General features: G+C 48.8%; 1 protein-coding gene across 1 annotated transcript in view; it reads left to right on the plus strand.

The window, feature by feature from the left end:
* Positions 1–15,354, plus strand: part of NCKIPSD (NCK interacting protein with SH3 domain) — a 54,364-nt gene extending 39,010 nt beyond the window's left edge. The window contains exons 6-13 of the mRNA XM_059823301.1: positions 573–743; positions 1,940–2,026; positions 3,470–3,608; positions 9,050–9,130; positions 10,428–10,556; positions 12,457–12,549; positions 14,122–14,294; positions 14,866–15,354. Of these exons, the coding sequence (XP_059679284.1) occupies positions 573–743; positions 1,940–2,026; positions 3,470–3,608; positions 9,050–9,130; positions 10,428–10,556; positions 12,457–12,549; positions 14,122–14,294; positions 14,866–15,069 (1,077 nt within the window). The 3' untranslated portion in view covers positions 15,070–15,354. The remainder of the gene's footprint in view (positions 1–572; positions 744–1,939; positions 2,027–3,469; positions 3,609–9,049; positions 9,131–10,427; positions 10,557–12,456; positions 12,550–14,121; positions 14,295–14,865) is intronic.
* The last annotated feature ends 855 nt before the right edge of the window (positions 15,355–16,209 follow it).

The raw sequence follows: 16,209 nt of genomic DNA on the forward strand, positions 1-16,209 counted from the left end.
GTGTTGGCCCTCCCCAGGGCAGGCAGGCAGCCGGCGGTGTTCTGCAAACACCCTCTGGTTTGCTGTGAAGGGAACTGGGGAAGTTTGTGGTGTGCATGTGTGCTAAGAGGTTACAATTATGTGATCTAGGAGAGACTCAGATACAAATTCCTACGGCTTTGGGAACATTGGTTGGCCTGGATCAGCCTTAGGTTACTAAAAGCAATAAGAAAAAAGGGGTGTAGCTTTGTTTGAGTGAGGTTTCTTGGATTCTTCAACATCCTCAGAAGACAGCTAATGCTCCAGCAGGATGGTGGCTGCTTGGATTTAAAGATTTTCTGACCATGCACCAGTTCTGGCACCTATTTTGATTCATTCACTGCATTAGCTGTGCAAGGAAAGGAGGCAGGTAGAGGCCCCAAAAGTATGAGAGCTGAAATAACACATGTGTCTTCAACTTGCTGTCTTGTTACTGCCAGCTCTTGACTGAATGAGGTCAACTGCTAGTCCTGAGACAAAGATTAGAGGAAGCAGGCACCCAAAAAACAGCTAGCTGTCAGGACCCCACTAACAGTGGTTTTGCTATCATGCAGAATTTGAGTGCAGGGCTGCCCTCAGGACAGATCTGCCATGATGAGCAGCGGCTGGAGGTGATCTTCGCAGATCTGGCCAGGCACAAGGACGATGCTCAGCAGCGCAGCTGGGCGCTGTACGAGGATGAGAACGTCATCTGCTGCTATCTGGAGGAGCTCCTTCGCATCCTGGTGAGTAAATTTCTCTCTTTATAGGCAGAGCAGATAGTCCCAGTGGAGTTTCTTTTTTCTGACTTCCTTTGCCCCTGTGTTGCCATCAGATCTGCTCTTTCGGAGGGCATAGGTTTCTTGTGCATCCCTTACCGTCGAAGTGAAGCCCTGCCATCCTGTGTGGGGTCTGCAGTGCTCCTGAACTGCCTTCCACTCCACCTTACAAAGCTGTTCTGAAAAGAGTTATAGAACTGTTCTTCATGGTAGCTATGGTATTTACCTATCACAGGAGAATATAAACCATCACCTCTAAAACTGAAAACTGTGATCCTGCAGCAAATCTAGAAGTTTGCTGTGAGTGTTCTTGCACTCCTAGGCCTATATGAAATGTCTTCTGTTTAAAATGTTCTCTGTGGCTGGGAAGTACCTATGGGGTGTGGCCCATTAAATGCAAAGAAAACTCTTTAGTTGTCTTGAAAATGAGCTTCAAAGCTATTTTTGCGAGCAAGCGTAAAGTATCTCACCACATCTGTGCATATAGGAGAGGTACATCCCCATAGTGAGCAGCAGTGGGAAATACTGTCCTAATGCTGTCACTAGCACATACAATCACATACGTGTACAGGGAGCGTAATGGTAAGGGAGCTGCCGCTCAGCACAGTGACATGGTCTGTGTTACGAGTGCTGGTGTGGGGTTTGGTCTGGCACCTGTTTCATATTCCTCTCCAGCCCTGGCATAAGCAGAACAGGTATTTTTTTGCATAATAAATGCCAGTGTCTTTATCACTCAACATATGGTCTGCCACCTTGTTGTGATCTTGCAGGGCAAGGTAGAGGGGGATTTTGTGCAATTATTTCCTCATAGTTTAGGGGTGGGAGGAGATGTACAATACTTCTCAGGGTGGGATCAGTGCTGGAGCTGCCGTGTGCAACTGCATGATGCACTCAAGCTGCTGCTCAGGTCATGGGTTTTTTAGATGTTTTCAGCCCAAGACATGCTGTATGGCAGAAACATTTCTCAAGAATTCACTTTGATGCAGAATCTGCAGGGTAGTGGTTCTCGAGCTGTCTTTGTGCTCTGTCTTCAGTTTCTTTGTGAGATGGTTGGGCTGGGGCTACTGAGATGTGAAAGCAGCTGGCCTCCCTCGAGGTCCCTGCAGCAGGCACCTTGCGGCTTTGATGTGCCACTGGACTGATCTGTTCATTCCTGCTTCCAGACAGATGCAGACCCAGAAGTTTGCAAGAAAATGTGCAAGAAGAATGACTTTGAATCCGTCCTGTCCCTTGTGGCGTATTATCAGATGGTAAGGTGGCAGAATGCATCAAACCTCTCTTCTTTTTGAAATTTCCATGAAGATGTAAAAGAGCAGGGTTGTTGTGATGAATATATATGTAAGACGTTCCTGCTGGATAGGGCAGTTCTGTGAACTAGATGGAGTTGCAGCACATCCCTTTTGCATGCTAGCTAATGTCATTGCTATGCATGCAAGCTGTATGGAAGAGCAGAGGATGCTACAGACTTCGAAGCGGTAGCTAGCACTGTTAAGGGTAAAGCTTGCTGCTTTTATTAGCTCCAGTGAGGGACAGAGTCGGCATCGCTAATGTCAAGAGGAAGGATTTCCAAGGATGCCTTGGGAAAGCTGACAGGCTGTGACTGCTCCTCTTTTAATTGATGCGCTCCTGTGCATTAATCCATAGCTTTGCTGGAAAGTAGGTTATGAGTAGAAGCCCTGGGAGTGAGGAAGAAAATCAGTATTCAGAGGAAGAAATGGAAGTTTTGCCTTCAATGCCTATGCAGCGTTGCCTTGCCCCTCTCCTTCCTGGAATTTGCTGGTGTAGGACTCTGTGGGGCTTGGAAACTTGTCCTCATCTTGTCCCTAAGTTCCCAGCTACAGCACATAAAGCCTTGTGGCATTTAGCTTTCACGTGGCACTTGTGTGTCTGAACCCAGAGCTCAGCATGTAACATATCTGAGAGCAGTGTGAAGGCAGGCTTAATGGAATCTGTTGGCTTCCACTCCCTGCTCTTCTCTGACCAGCATTTCAAGGAAGCCTGGCCAGGTGGAGAGCAGTTGGGTCTCCTGTCCTGGCTGGTTATGCCCGGTGCCAGGGCTTGGCTGACTCCTGCTCTCTGAACCTTGGTGTTGTTGGCTGAGGCTGGAGTGTGAAGGTTACCCCAGCACCAGAGCTCCTATGTGGGAGCTGCAGTTTGAGCATCATCTTTGCTGCAATCCCTGCATGTCCCAAAACTTTCTGGTTATACCTTCTGCTCCCAGCACAAACCTGACAACTTCACAGTGGAGGAGCTGCTCCCATCCTGTTCATTAACCATCACATGCTGAAGAGGGTTTGCAAATATTGTGTTGTCAGGAAACATCCTTCAGAGCAGCATTTGCAAAACCTCTATGTGCTCAGAGAATCCGGGCTACCCAGCAAATTAAATCTCTGTTTGCTGGGGGTGGATATAGGTTGTTGATTTGTATCACTTAATAGTGGGGCATCTCAGGTCTGAGCTCTGGGTGCCGCCTGCCATTTGACTGCATGTGCTAACAGCCTGTAGCCAGCCCAGTTGTGAAGTTATTGTAAAAGGACTCCTTCACTGTTGTTAAAAGCTAGTAGAGCTTCTGGGTTTACCTCCTGGGAGGGTCGGTAGCTTCCCAGCAATGGGAACTTCTAGCCAGTTATTTCTCTGCCTTAGAGCAAGCCTTCATTTGGGATGTCATTTGATCTAATAAATTGTTTTTGCAGGAGCACAGGGTGCCATTACGGCTGCTGCTGTTGAAGTGCTTTGGAGCCATGTGCAACTTGGATGCTGCGGTCATCTCAACGCTTGTAAACTCTGTGCTGCCAATGGAGCTAGCCCGGGACATGCAGACTCACACACAAGGTAAGCCAGAGCTGCTGTACCCAGGTCCCCAGGGATGTGTCTTTCCATTAGATGATTTACAGCAGCACTGGTGGCCCCTCACTGCCTGACTGCTCTATGTGCCCAGTGCTCTGGGGAGAAGGGTGTCTGTTTTTAAAGTTATTCAGGTTACTACAGTTGTAGTGCATGGGAAGGGATGTTTCAGTCCAATGATGCAATGCCCTCTAGCTCTTGAATGTGCCACTAGTGATCTGCATCACTTCTTGTAGATGTCTTAAAGCACATTTTGAGCTGTTCCAGTTTGTTTCATGGTGTTGACAGGAGGCACCTGCAGATCTCAGGATCTTTGCAGCCTCTTATAGGCAGTTTTTCTCAGCACTCTACACCAGATCTTTGCAGTGTTTGTTGCTGGTGAATGAGATGTGTGCTGGTTAAAGGAAAGGACCTTCTCTCCACCAGTGTACCAAGGGAGATGGTAGTGCTGTTAACAAAGTTGCAGTCCTGGTCCTCTGCAGGATAGTGCCACAGCCCTGCTTTTCCCAGCTCTTTGCTTTCCATACCCAGGCTTTGCCCTCACGTTCCTTCTACTTCATGCTCCTGCTCCCTTTTGTTAGGATGACCCGTCCCTGCTATTAACAGGAACGTCCGTCCTGCCCATTTTGTTCCACGTGCTCAAAAGCTCGGTGGTGGTGGTGGGGTCAGATTTTGCTAACGTTGTCCCCCAGAGCTCATGCTTAGCCCAGTGTTCTTTATCTCCCAGCAGCCAGGAGCGGATGCTGAGGAAGAACCTAAGAACAAGGTGAACATGTAGTAATACTCCCATGACCTTACCTTCCAGCCACCCATGCATGCCTGGCCCTGGGCTTTGCTTCCCATTTTGAAGTCAGCCTGTAGGTCACCAGCACTGGCAGTGGCATATGTTACATTTTCTCTTAAAGGGATATTGAAAATCCATTGTTTTGTGCTAATCATAGCCAACAATTAAGGTAGCTGTTGAGTGACCATGTGGATCAAATCTCAATATTTGGAGCCCCATATTTGAAGCCTCACTGTCCTGATTGCAGTCTGTAGCCTGTTGGTTTGCTGTGAGTGTCATGGAACTGTGGAGAAGCTTAATTAGGTGATGAGATTGTGTAGGGATTGACAAGTCTGCACATAACAGGGACAGTCACATCCATTTCATGTGAGCCAAGTAAATGTCCAAGATGACAACCTTGTATGTGCATAATAGATGTCCCTGTCCCCAGCATCCCACCACAGACTGTGCCAACCCGACTGTGTGGTGGACAGGACTAACAGGGCTAATCTGGTGTCTGGAAAGGGGTGTGAGAGGTGAAAATCAAGCCTGTTGCAGAAAGCTTTGCGCTCACCTTTGCTTAGATGCTTTGAAGTGTGGGCATTTCAAAGATAGGGAGTGCCTGAAAAATAATGTTTTAGCTCAGGGCAGTGCAAAGCACTGGTGGTGTAGAGAGGGACTGAGATCATTATGCCTCTGTTGGCTACGCTTTCTCTGTGCTACCGCTGCTTATCAATTCCATGCAGTGAACTTATCACGCTGTTGGTGTTTCATCTGGCTATGCATGAGAAGCCTCTTCTCTAGGCTGAGGTTTTGCTGCCCAAGAAGCAGATAATACTTGGTTATGGGACTATGGCTATGCTTCTGTGACATTACTCCTGATTCTGTGCTGCCAAAAATAAACTTTATCGTGCATCCATCACTAATTCATAAAGATTGCCTTCTGGTGAGCATTTTCTACACCATGCTCAAACAGACTTCAGTCTCCTGCTCTGCTCCCTGAGCTGCCTTTGTGCAAGCAGGGCGGGCTGGTCTGAGCTTTTGCGGAGCCCCTTGTCACTCCTTGCCTGGTCACAGCGTTGCCATCCAGGGCATTTTCCCAGGGACTGCATTGTCCCAGGTAGCACAGCTAACTCAGCCTCTTGCTTGTGGCAGAGCATTGCGCTCTGGCTTAGGTGACTTCAGCACACCTTTGCTGATCTCCACATAGTGCTTCTGGTTGAAGCAGGCCTATCTCCCAGCAAGTGTTACCTCTACTTTGGGGACCTAAAAAGCGTCTCAGTGGAAGTGAGTGAAAAGTGGCTCTGCTACATCCTCTGAATGGCCCACCTGCAGCTCTGCAGCATCCCTTCTTTCCCTCGCTTCGTCTCAAGGTGAGGGGTTTTTTCCCCTCCTTGCTATAATACATCGGTAGGGTAGTTGAAGGGTGAAAAGCTGCTCCTCTTTTGCTGTCAGATTGGTTTTGGTTGCAGGAGCCTCCCAAATCTGTGTCCTGATCCCGTGCTGCCTTCCTTGTGCTAAGCTTATGGCATGCGCTTGTGCAAATATCATCTGCACAGCATCCAGTCTCCTTGGCCTTCGCAGCAGGGCTGCAGAGAAGTAATCATCCTTGACCCAAACGTGTCTGTCCTTCAGAGGTGTTTTAGGGCATTAGTAGTTCCCGCCTGCCATTCTGGTGCTTACTGCTCCATGTCCTGCCAGCAAATGGCAAGTGGTACCTTGCATGAAAACACGACCTTGAATCCTAGAATGACTTGAGCTTATTTTAGTACTAGAAACTGGGGAATAGCAGCTGGTCCGTGACATACCGTGGAATAGCTAATCCCTTCTGCGGATGGCAGGGGCCAGAGCAATCTGTGCCAGCACTAAGCAACTCGGGAGCGTTGAACTGGCTGCAGCAGCTCTGTGGGATCCCTCCTGGCTTGTTACTGAAGAGCAGCCGAGGCAGAAGCTCTGTGTGTGGAGGCTGGGCGCCTTTGATGAGAAGGCACTTTACCCTGGGGCTGATGCAGGCACGTTGGCTGCTGGCCAGTTCTTCTGCCAGATGCTTGGGTCTTATTGCTTCTGGACAGCCACTTCCCTCTGCTGCAGCTGGCCTGCACATCTATCAGTGTTAGAAGAGCTTATAATAAGCCATAGCGAGGCAGAATTAGCCAGAACAATTCCAAAGAAAACAGACAGGGATAATCCACTCTGTAATCGTGACTTTCTCCCTTGTTGCAGCTCAGTGTACATGCAAGTCAGCTGTCGGGCTCTTTCTCCTTGAGTTATAGACAGTTGTGTCTGCTCCCAGTGCCTGGATTTTGCACTGCTGTGTTTAGAAGTTGGAAGCAAGGTCTTTGAAGGCCTCTGAGAAGTACCTTCGTGCATAATAGCAGCTTTCTTACCAGTACCTCATCAGGCTTCAGAAATGCAGGCTGGTGAGCAACAGCCGCATCTCTCCTGCTCTTCGCAGCCATTCGAGTGATGCTTATCAGTCTGTTGTCAGCAGAGTCCCTCTGCTTCAGTAGAGTTGTATTAATGCTATTTACTTTCTTGCAGCCACTGGTGCTGCTCTGGAAAGAAAGCAAGCTGTGCTTTGACCGGCATTTACTCTGTTCTTCAGCATGGTGAGTCTTGGATGAGTCTGGCTGCAGCTGGGACACTCCAAAAACTTGTAGAGTCCATGCTGAGTGAGTGTACTGGGTTAATCCGGATATTCCCCGAGTTCAGCTTTCTGACTGGTTGCAGCATCCTTTGATTCGGCACCCTTATGCAAATCTGACAAGATTTGCCACCTAGTATTAGAGTCCGCTGTCAACCGAGATGAATGGACATCAGTTCATGGCAGATGGGCCAAGGATGTGTAAAACTACCCTCCCCACTCCCATCTCTAATTAATCTCTCCCTCCATATTTGCTACAACCACATGTTTCTCACTGGCTTCTGGTTCTCAGACCATTATTTCATTGCTCCTGATGTGATGAGCGAAAATGTTTTGTTCACGAAAGCCTTACTAGAAACATAGGGACCTGCTGTTCCCACATCTACCTACAGCAGTATCCTGCCTCTGATAGCCGACTCCTGAAGCTGTGGAGGAAAGAATGAAGAAATAGTGTGGTGAACAGTTTGTCAGATTCTTCTTCTGTTACAGTGAGCTTTGACATCACTGACACCTTATAGCTGAGAGCTTCTTATATAAGTATGAATTACATTTAAGTTATTGAATATCCTCACACTTTGCTTACCAAGAATAAACAGCAGTTTCCAGCTTTCCTTTGCTGCCACATGTTCTAGAGTGCTCTCCTACAAACTCTTAATCTTGTTAATGCTGTAGTATCTCTGTTTAAGCCCCAAATGGTCTATTTTTACTCATAGTATTTGCTCTTTGAAAACTCGGGCATCTTGTGGAGTTCTGACAAAGTCTGCATGTTCTTTCTTTGCAGAAGCTTTGCTCGCAGAGCTCTTTCCAGGGGCGTGAGGCTGGAATGATTCTCTAGCATTTTTTCCCCCATGCTACCAGTAAATCTGAGAGCTGCCAAGTGTTGCAAGTCCTTTGGCCAAGTCCAGGAGTATCTGGTGACAATGAAGGCATCAGCCTGTGCAGTAAAAACAAACTGCAGGGTGCAGGTGGTTAGAGATGGATCAATTTGTGCACAGAGAAGTGAAATGTCTTAAAGGGTTGGAGGGGGAACTGGAACCAGCATGTATTGTCCAGGGAAGGAGTACTGTTGAGAGAAACATCATACATTGAAGGGACTTTCTCCTCTAATGAAAAGTAGTTTTGGTCAGTTTTTTGTAAATACACCCTCAGTTTTCTTGTAACAAGTGCCCCCAGGCTCTTTCCAGCAGATGTAGCTGAACTTTATTTAGCCAATACGTGTGGTAACCTACTTTATAAAAATAATACTCCTTTTCCTATCATCTTTGGACTTGCTTAACTGGATGGAGGCTGCATTTTATTATGACATAGATCCTGTGCAATCACTTTTTGTTTTCTGCAAATATCTACTGAGGTGTATCCATTAATTAAAATTCAGGAAAGGCACTAGCTGTGGTTCTGTGGAGTATTCACATATAGCTGCTGCCAGCAAAAACTGTGTTGGACTAGCAGGCTGCAGGACATATTAATGCTGGAGACGTGTGTGGCCTGGGAGGTGGGCAGATGCACAGCCTGAGTCATGAGCAGTGATCTGGTCTCCCCAGAGACCTCTTATACCTCCAGGCAGAGCTGAGGTAGCGAAAGTAGAGCAGTGCAGAGATGGTAACAAGCAGCATAACTGTCCGGGGGTGGTGTTGGTTGGAACAGGCAGTATTTCAAGGTGGCCAGATGGATGCTTTTTCTGGGTTCAGTAATTACATAACTATGGGATTTGTCCTGGGACTGTGCAGGGGAGGCTTTTAATTATTCAGATCAAGTTTGCCCAGATCCTTTTAAGTGGAGGGGAAAAAAAATCGAGAATTCTTGTTATGATTATTTTTAAATTGCTTTGGAAACACATGGTGCAGAAAGCATGCGGCATGCTTAAATGGGGGAAAAACACCCTTGTAGCTCAGTAAATACAGGAATGAGGAGCAGTCTAATCCGTGTTAAATGTCTGTATTAAATGTGTGACTTCCCAGCTGCAGCCGGGGAACAGTGTTTCACATCCTCAGAAGAGCTAATGGGAGAACCTTTATCTTGCAGATCATCAAAAGATGTGCTACTCTGCACTGGTGCTGGCAATGATGTTCTCCATGGGGGAGCCCCTGCCATATCATCACTATGGTAAGAGCAGCTTATGCTTATGGCTTGGTAGGACAGCAGGCATGATGGTGGGACACCCGGGGTGTGCCGGCAGGCACAGGGAAGGGACCTTTCCTGGTGGCCGAGGTGGGGACAGCTAGGGGAAAGCCCAGCACAAGCAGGGCAAGAGTAGGGTCTGCTTTTTATCAATAGAGCCTGTCTGCTGAAACACTGGGCTGAGATGCCAGAATTCCAGAGAGAGCAGCACAAATCTGACTTAGATCAGCAGAATACTGATGCCATGCTGCAGAAGAGGTGCCCATCACTGTGGCTAAGCGGCGTTTTGTTTTACCTCTGCCCTGCGTGAAAGCATGCACCTCTTGCTTGCCTCAGAGACATTCTGTCTGCTGATGAGGCTGAGAGCCCAGATCACTCCATGAATGTCCACTAAAGCTATCAGCTGCATAATGTGCCCTCTTCCTGTTCTCCCTTCTAACAGGACGGTGCAGCCCTCTGTATTTCAAGGTTTTAGGGAAGGTGGAGATGATTAAGGGTATTGCAGTCAATAGGGAAGTGCAAATGTGCCAGACCTGCGTGTTTTATCCTTTGTCCTTTCATTCCAACCTTCAGTCAGAAAGCACTGCCTGCCTGCTTCTTCCCTGGCTGTGTTGCGTTCTCCGTATTTGGGAAACTCTGAGCTCAGTTTTCCTAGAAATGCGGTAGAGATTGTTATAAGCATCTCTTCAGCAGCTTCACCTTAACATCCTGGTAAACACATACAAGATTTAAGCCGGTGCAGTAGAGACGGTGGAATAAGCCTCCACACCTCCTGCTTTTCTCTCCTTGTGTAACCCTGGCAATTATTTCCTGCAGGTGGACTTACTTGCATGAGCTCCTGAGCTTTCCTAATAGCTGAATTGAAAAATGGGTTCTTACTAATGATCTGGATGATTATGTTTTTTTAAATAGACAGATTTAAACCAGTGGTCAAGAATACAAATCTCTTCCTGCCTGAAGCCTTCATTGGCAACAGTGGTGCTGGAACAACAGCTAGAGCAGGATTTGGTGTTTTATTTACTCCAGAAAGATTGCCAGTGGGGGACCAACTTTCAGCATTCCCCTGCACTGTGGATAGTTCTCTGAGCCACTTGTCTCTCACACAAAGACACTTCAGTGGTCTGTCTAGTCTGCTTGAAGGGTTGTTAACTCCCTGGAGGCTGACACTGGTACTCCACTAATGGTTTTTAAGCATAGAAGCATGGAGAAGTGGCTTGCGTGGTCCCTTGTTGCTTGGTTTATTTTCACTGTGCTGTAAATGCCCCTCTTTCTCCTTGCACAGAACATCTCAACTCTCAGTTTGTGCAGTTCCTGCTGGATGTGATTGAGGACGGGCTGCCCTCAGACACCACCGACCAGCTGCCTGACTTATTTGTCAACGTCCTTCTGGCCTTCAATCTTCACATTCCAGGTCGGTTGCGTGCTGCTCTGCTTTGGCAGGATTTCAGTGGTCTGGAGCAGCGAGGGCATGAAGAATGGGGAGGGAGAATCTCACTGGAACTTCACGATGCTGTGATAACCTCTGCAGCTCTCCTAGCGTCTGGCAATACACTCTGTTTAAATATTGTGCAAAACCCTAGAGGAAAAACAGTCTGAGAGCCCGTGTCCAACCAACTAGCCCTCTGTGGTACAGCAGCTCTGTGAAGCCCAGCGGATTTCTGTCTGTACTTCCACACTGCCTGGATCAAAGCAGTTGTTGGGCTGCACTTGCAGAATGTGAGTGGGGTTAACTCATAGGCATAGCTGATTTGGGAGAGAAAATGCTCCGGTGGGTATTTCTCAGTACCAGTCCAGAAAGAAAGTCTTCTGCCTTCTGTAGGTCTTGACAAACTTTCTGCTTACCCAGCTACACCTCTTGAAGCTCATTCAATGCCTGTGTGTTGGGGCCAGGTTCTTCCATGTTGGCCTGAGCTGCACTCTCTCCTGAGTGCCCTTGCTCTGTCCTCACCTGCTGAGCTCCATGAGAACAGACAACACATCTGGTCCCTAGAGAAGGGCATTTGCCCTCTTGCTGCCTGTGAGTTCTGAAGCCTGTTGTTGGAAGATTGGAGAGTAGCTCCAGGTCCTGCTGAGAGGCCACTCCTTAACCCAAAGTCCCCTGTTGCTCCCAATTGTCTTTAGTTAATTACTTCCTCTTGTTCTGCTTCATGGCTTTACCTCTGGCTTTGTGGAGAGAGGGGAGGATAAAGCAGCAAGGATGTGTGCAGTAACTTACTTGTTATTTTGAGTTGCACTTCATTAAAATTTATGTGAAAGTTTCTAATTTCATGTGAAAGTTGATTGCACAGAGACTGATTAAGTATGGTCTCTGCTGCTTTCATTCGTTACCCCTTCTCACAGTTACCCATATACTTCCTGGCTGCAGTAATTAGGCAATAATGCATGACAGGCTGTGTGTTTCTGGGGGATTATTGCCCACCTGGGGTGTAGCCAAGAGCAGCGACATGTTCTCTGATGCTAAGACCATGTTAAATGATGTTCAGGTTGCTTATTAGTGGGTTGAATTTTTATTCCTCTGTCTGCAAGATTCATCTATCATGCAGTTCAGTGATGCAGCATTAGTTCAAAAACTCTCCTAAAAACATTATATTGATGCTTTTCAATGTGAAGGATCCTAAAGCACTTGGCAACCCTATAATATTTCACAGGCTGCGAACCCTATGCCATAGAAATAGCCACACTGTGCTGTTTGGATGCTTCTGAGCATGCACACTCACACACGTGCATAAAGTCTGCTAGGGTGGGTGAACATATTTTAATTAAAAGAAATCACCCCCAAAGCAGCTAGGGGACATTTCCTAGAAGTCTTCAGCACCTCCCCTTGCGCAGCCCCGTGCCCAGTGCTGGGAAGAAGAACTTTTCCCTTCTGGCATGCTCCTGGGACCTGGCTGTCCCTTCTTATGAGAAGGTAATAAATTCCAGCAGGGCACTGCCAATACAAAGTATGAAGATACTAGAGAGTGGAGCCCTTGGCTTCAGAGGGTTGCGAGCAGAGGTAATGTTTCACAACATAAAGCTTTTGCAAGGTATTTCACAGTATTTGGCTGGCTGGACTGGAGCCCGCATATGAATCAGATGCGCATAGAAAGCCCGAAGTCCCAAGTGTTTCATGCATTGTTTCCAGATTTATTTCGCCTTCCCTCTCCCTGCCCACCCACTCTGTGGGGCTGAAACTTTTCATAGCCCTGATAGACTGTGGTTCCCCAGAACTTCCCAGAGCACTGATGTAAAATAGGAGCCTCCGCTATTTTTTTTTTATTACCGTGGTCTTCAGGAAACAAAGGGATATGCTGAACAGGTTTCTTCCTTAGTTCCAGAACACAGTGTGATCATGACTACAATAAGCAAGCACTCGAATGTCAAGACTTTCACAGAAAAGCTGCTGCTGCTACTGAACAGGGGAGGTGAGTGTTTGCGGCACTGTTACATGCCTGGCAGGGGGTGCAGGTAATGGTGACTCAGGGAGACGAGCCTGGTGCTCGTTAAGGGGTGGGATGTGTCAGGGATGCAGGTAGCTGAGGAGTGGTTGGCTCAGGCAGGACGTGCTGCTTCCTGGTGAGTTTGTGAGGGTGACAGGCTGCATTGCCAAGGATGGAGTGGCACAAAGAATAAAGTGATGCTGGTGGCATCTAGGAAAAGAGAAGGGGACTCTGGGTTGGCATTTCCATACAAACCTTGTACTTCTGGGTCAGATCAGCCCCATCTCATGGCGTGGCCAGCTGCAATGTAGGCAAGCTCTTGTCTGGGAGGAAAGCTGGTCCTGGGCCACTTCGGTCCTTGGACAGGCAGGGCTCCATCAGTGCTGGCACACAAACCTCAGCCCGTGCTGGCGATCATCTTCCCTGGGGAACAGGTCCAGAGGGAGGTTGTGCCTTCCGAAATGCTCCTTAGAGCGGAACTTGCCATTTCAGAATCGCCGGCAGAGGGTTAGCTTTGTGTCTGCTCCAGGCGTAGGGTGAAATCCACTGTACGTATAGAGCTTTTGCAAAGCAGGTTGCTAGAAAGCTGCAGATCTCTGCAGGAAGAGCGGTGCCAGGTATTTCTGCCTGTGCTGCATGCCACTATTGTGCTTTCTAATACCTTCTGGAGCACAGGGGCTTTGCTGCCTGAGATTCATTTTGTTGATTTGCTGGTAAATAACTCATCCTGTGATGCTTGCAACTCATCTTACTCTGGCTTTAGTTCTCTTTGGGGTTGCAAATCACTGTCTCCACACTACATCAGCTTGAGGGCAGCCAACATCTCAGTGCTTTTCAAATGTCTGGCCTCCTCCCAAAGCCTTTGTTTAGCCCTTTCCCTGCCGAATTCCCTGCAGGGATCCCCTTTCTGCAAGGGGCTGGGGGAAGAAAGAGGGGGGCCACAACCTAATGAAGATGCTTCTCTTTTGCCCGTCTTCCTGACAACTGCTGGGGGGGGTTGCAGTGTCCCAGAGCCCCTCTTGGGGTCTGCAGGGGCATGTTTTGGAAGATAACAGGATGTGATGGCTCATTTAAACTTGGAGGTGTTTCTTTTTTTGCTTCTGGGATGGTACTAGCTCGGTGAAATCTTGGGCTGTGGTGAAAGCTCGTTGCTGGTACAGGCTCTTATGGGCTTTTCAAAGGGGTCACTGGACCAGACTTAATAAACCGGGGAGAAAATGAGTGGTAGCTGTTGAGCAAAAAGGGGAGGCACTGAGAGGCAATGTGCTAATGAGCTCTCACCTGGGATGGTAGGTGAAACATAAACAATGATTAATGCTAATGCTAATGAGTTTGGTCTCTGCTTGGTACCCTGCAGAGCCGCCATCCTGATTACACAGTGCAAGGCACTAAGGTCTGCTGGCACAAAAGCTAGCCACAGGCAAGGAGTAGCTGGCCGAGACCAGGGGCAGCCTCCTCTCCAAAGCCTGTAGGGTCTAATGAAGGGATGTGCATGAAGATGGAGGAGGTGGGCAACGGAGAGCGTGTGGCTTAGCACAGTCTCTCTGCCTTCCCCAGATGATCCAGTTTGTATCTTCAAGCATCAGCCTCAGCCGCCGCACTCAGTGCTGAAGTTTCTGCAGGACATCTTTGCCAGCAAGGATACGGCCAGCATCTTCTACCACACGGACATGATGGTCCTGATAGACATCCTGGTGCGGCAGATTGCTGATCTCTCTCCAGGAGATAAGGTGCTCACAGTAACCCATAGGCACTGGGGAAGGGAGCACAGTCCCAAAGCAACAGTGTTTCTCCTGGCCCTCCATGGGGTCTGCTGGTGCAGGCACGAGTGGAGTCCTGGGGTGGTCATGACATTTCTGGGTGCTCAAATCAACCTTGGGGGCTGAGGAGAAAGGGGGGATTTATCCTGTCTGGCACACAGCAGTAGAAAGGCATGTTTGAAGAACGATCTGCCAGGCTTCTGGTGGTCTGCACCCTTCTGTCCAGAGACCTTTGGGAACAGGGACTCTCTGTGAGTAGGAGGAGGGATATCTCTGTTTTGGTATTGCAAGAGGCAGGGGATGTGTATGTATGTTTGAGAGCAGGTGAAGAGCAGCACTGGGTTGCTGTGGGAAAAGCAGAGTTTTCCATAGCTACTAATGAGCCTTAAGGAAAAGCAGGTGCCTCTGGGGTCGCTCTCTGGCTGGTGGTGCAGCAGCAGCTGTTGCTGTGCTCATGCTGTAATGGAGGCTGGCATGCTTGTTTATCTCACTTTAAATCTTTCATTGTGCTCTGTGTTTTGTCTCCCCCCCCACTTGGCAGCTGAGGATGGAGTATCTATCTCTGATGCACGCCATCATCCGCTCCACACCCTATCTGCAGCACCAGCACCGCCTCTCCGACCTGCAGGGCATCTTACAGCGCATCCTGGGGGAGGAGGAGGAGGGCCAGCAGTGCCAGATGGACAAACTGATCATCTTGGAGATTTATAAGGAATTCCCAGAAATCTCTCCTGGTACCAGCTAACCGCCCCTTGGCTTGGACTGGAGTTTGAACCACTTGGATTGACGACGTCTCTTGTTGACACTTTCTCCCCATTCCCTTCCAGTACAGCTCATACCTTATATCCCTCCCTGCGAGGCCTAAGGTTGGGACAGTGTTCACCAGCCCTTTAGAGACGCCAGCGGCAGAAAGGACAAGGGGTGCCCTCGGGGCCTGGTGCTCCAGGGAAGTTGGAGTGGGGTGGGCGCTGGTGCGTGGTTTGCCTGCAAGACTCAGGCAGCAGGTATTTAGGCAGCTGGTGTTAGCAGGAAGGGCAGAGAGCTTGCGAGGGACTTAGCAGCTTGGGGGGGGGGGGGGCGTGTTTAGCTGTGCTGGTGTCCTGAGGTCCCGAAGCAAAAGGCCTTTGCCTTAGAGTATCACTTCTTTTCCATGTGCATCTCTCTCCCCACAGTGACCAAGTGGAGTCTGCTGGTGCTTGGAAGAAGCTTTTGTAACATCTGTTTTGTTTTCTGCTGCTAGTGCCAATGTGCTGCAGCCCAGCCAAGGGGAGGTAGCTCGCTCGCTGTCTAACGCCTCGTCTAGTGAGCCTTTCACTCCCTCCTGGCCCTCAGCTTTGCCTCTGGGTAGCAGCCCACCTAGGGTCATAGAGGTCTTGTCCCAACAGCTGCTTTTTTCAATCTGCTTTCTATAGTGACGTTTAAATCAGAATTTCTTGCACACTGTGGCAGCCTAGAAGTAATGACTGCGTGGGTGATGCTGCCCTTAGGAAGCCTTTGGCCTGGACACAGCGCGAAGACGTGTCCTGCCAAGCGAAAGCTGCCGCTTGCCACCTCTCTCGCAGTGTTGCTCCAGGGCCGCGAGCTGAGGGGCTGCGCGTGGGCAGGCGTGCTCTGTTCGTGAAGCGTGTGGATTTCTTGCCTTGAGCTTCATAGTAGCTCTGCCTCGCTGCCTTCCCTATCCACGTGGCAGCGCTCGGAGGCAGCGTGAGCCTGGTGTCCAGTAGCTGTTTGTGACTATGCACGAGTGTGGGGAACCCTTATTTATATTTCCTCTAGGTTTCTAGCAAATGGGATTAACCTGTTTTCCTGTTACAGATAGTCACACACGCTAATGTGGGTCTCTTAGATATTTGTGTGCACAGTCTGGTCACTCCCTGTCCCCACC

The sequence above is a fragment of the Gavia stellata genome, chromosome 12 (assembly GCF_030936135.1).
Source record: "Gavia stellata isolate bGavSte3 chromosome 12, bGavSte3.hap2, whole genome shotgun sequence".
Lineage (NCBI taxonomy): Eukaryota > Metazoa > Chordata > Aves > Gaviiformes > Gaviidae > Gavia > Gavia stellata.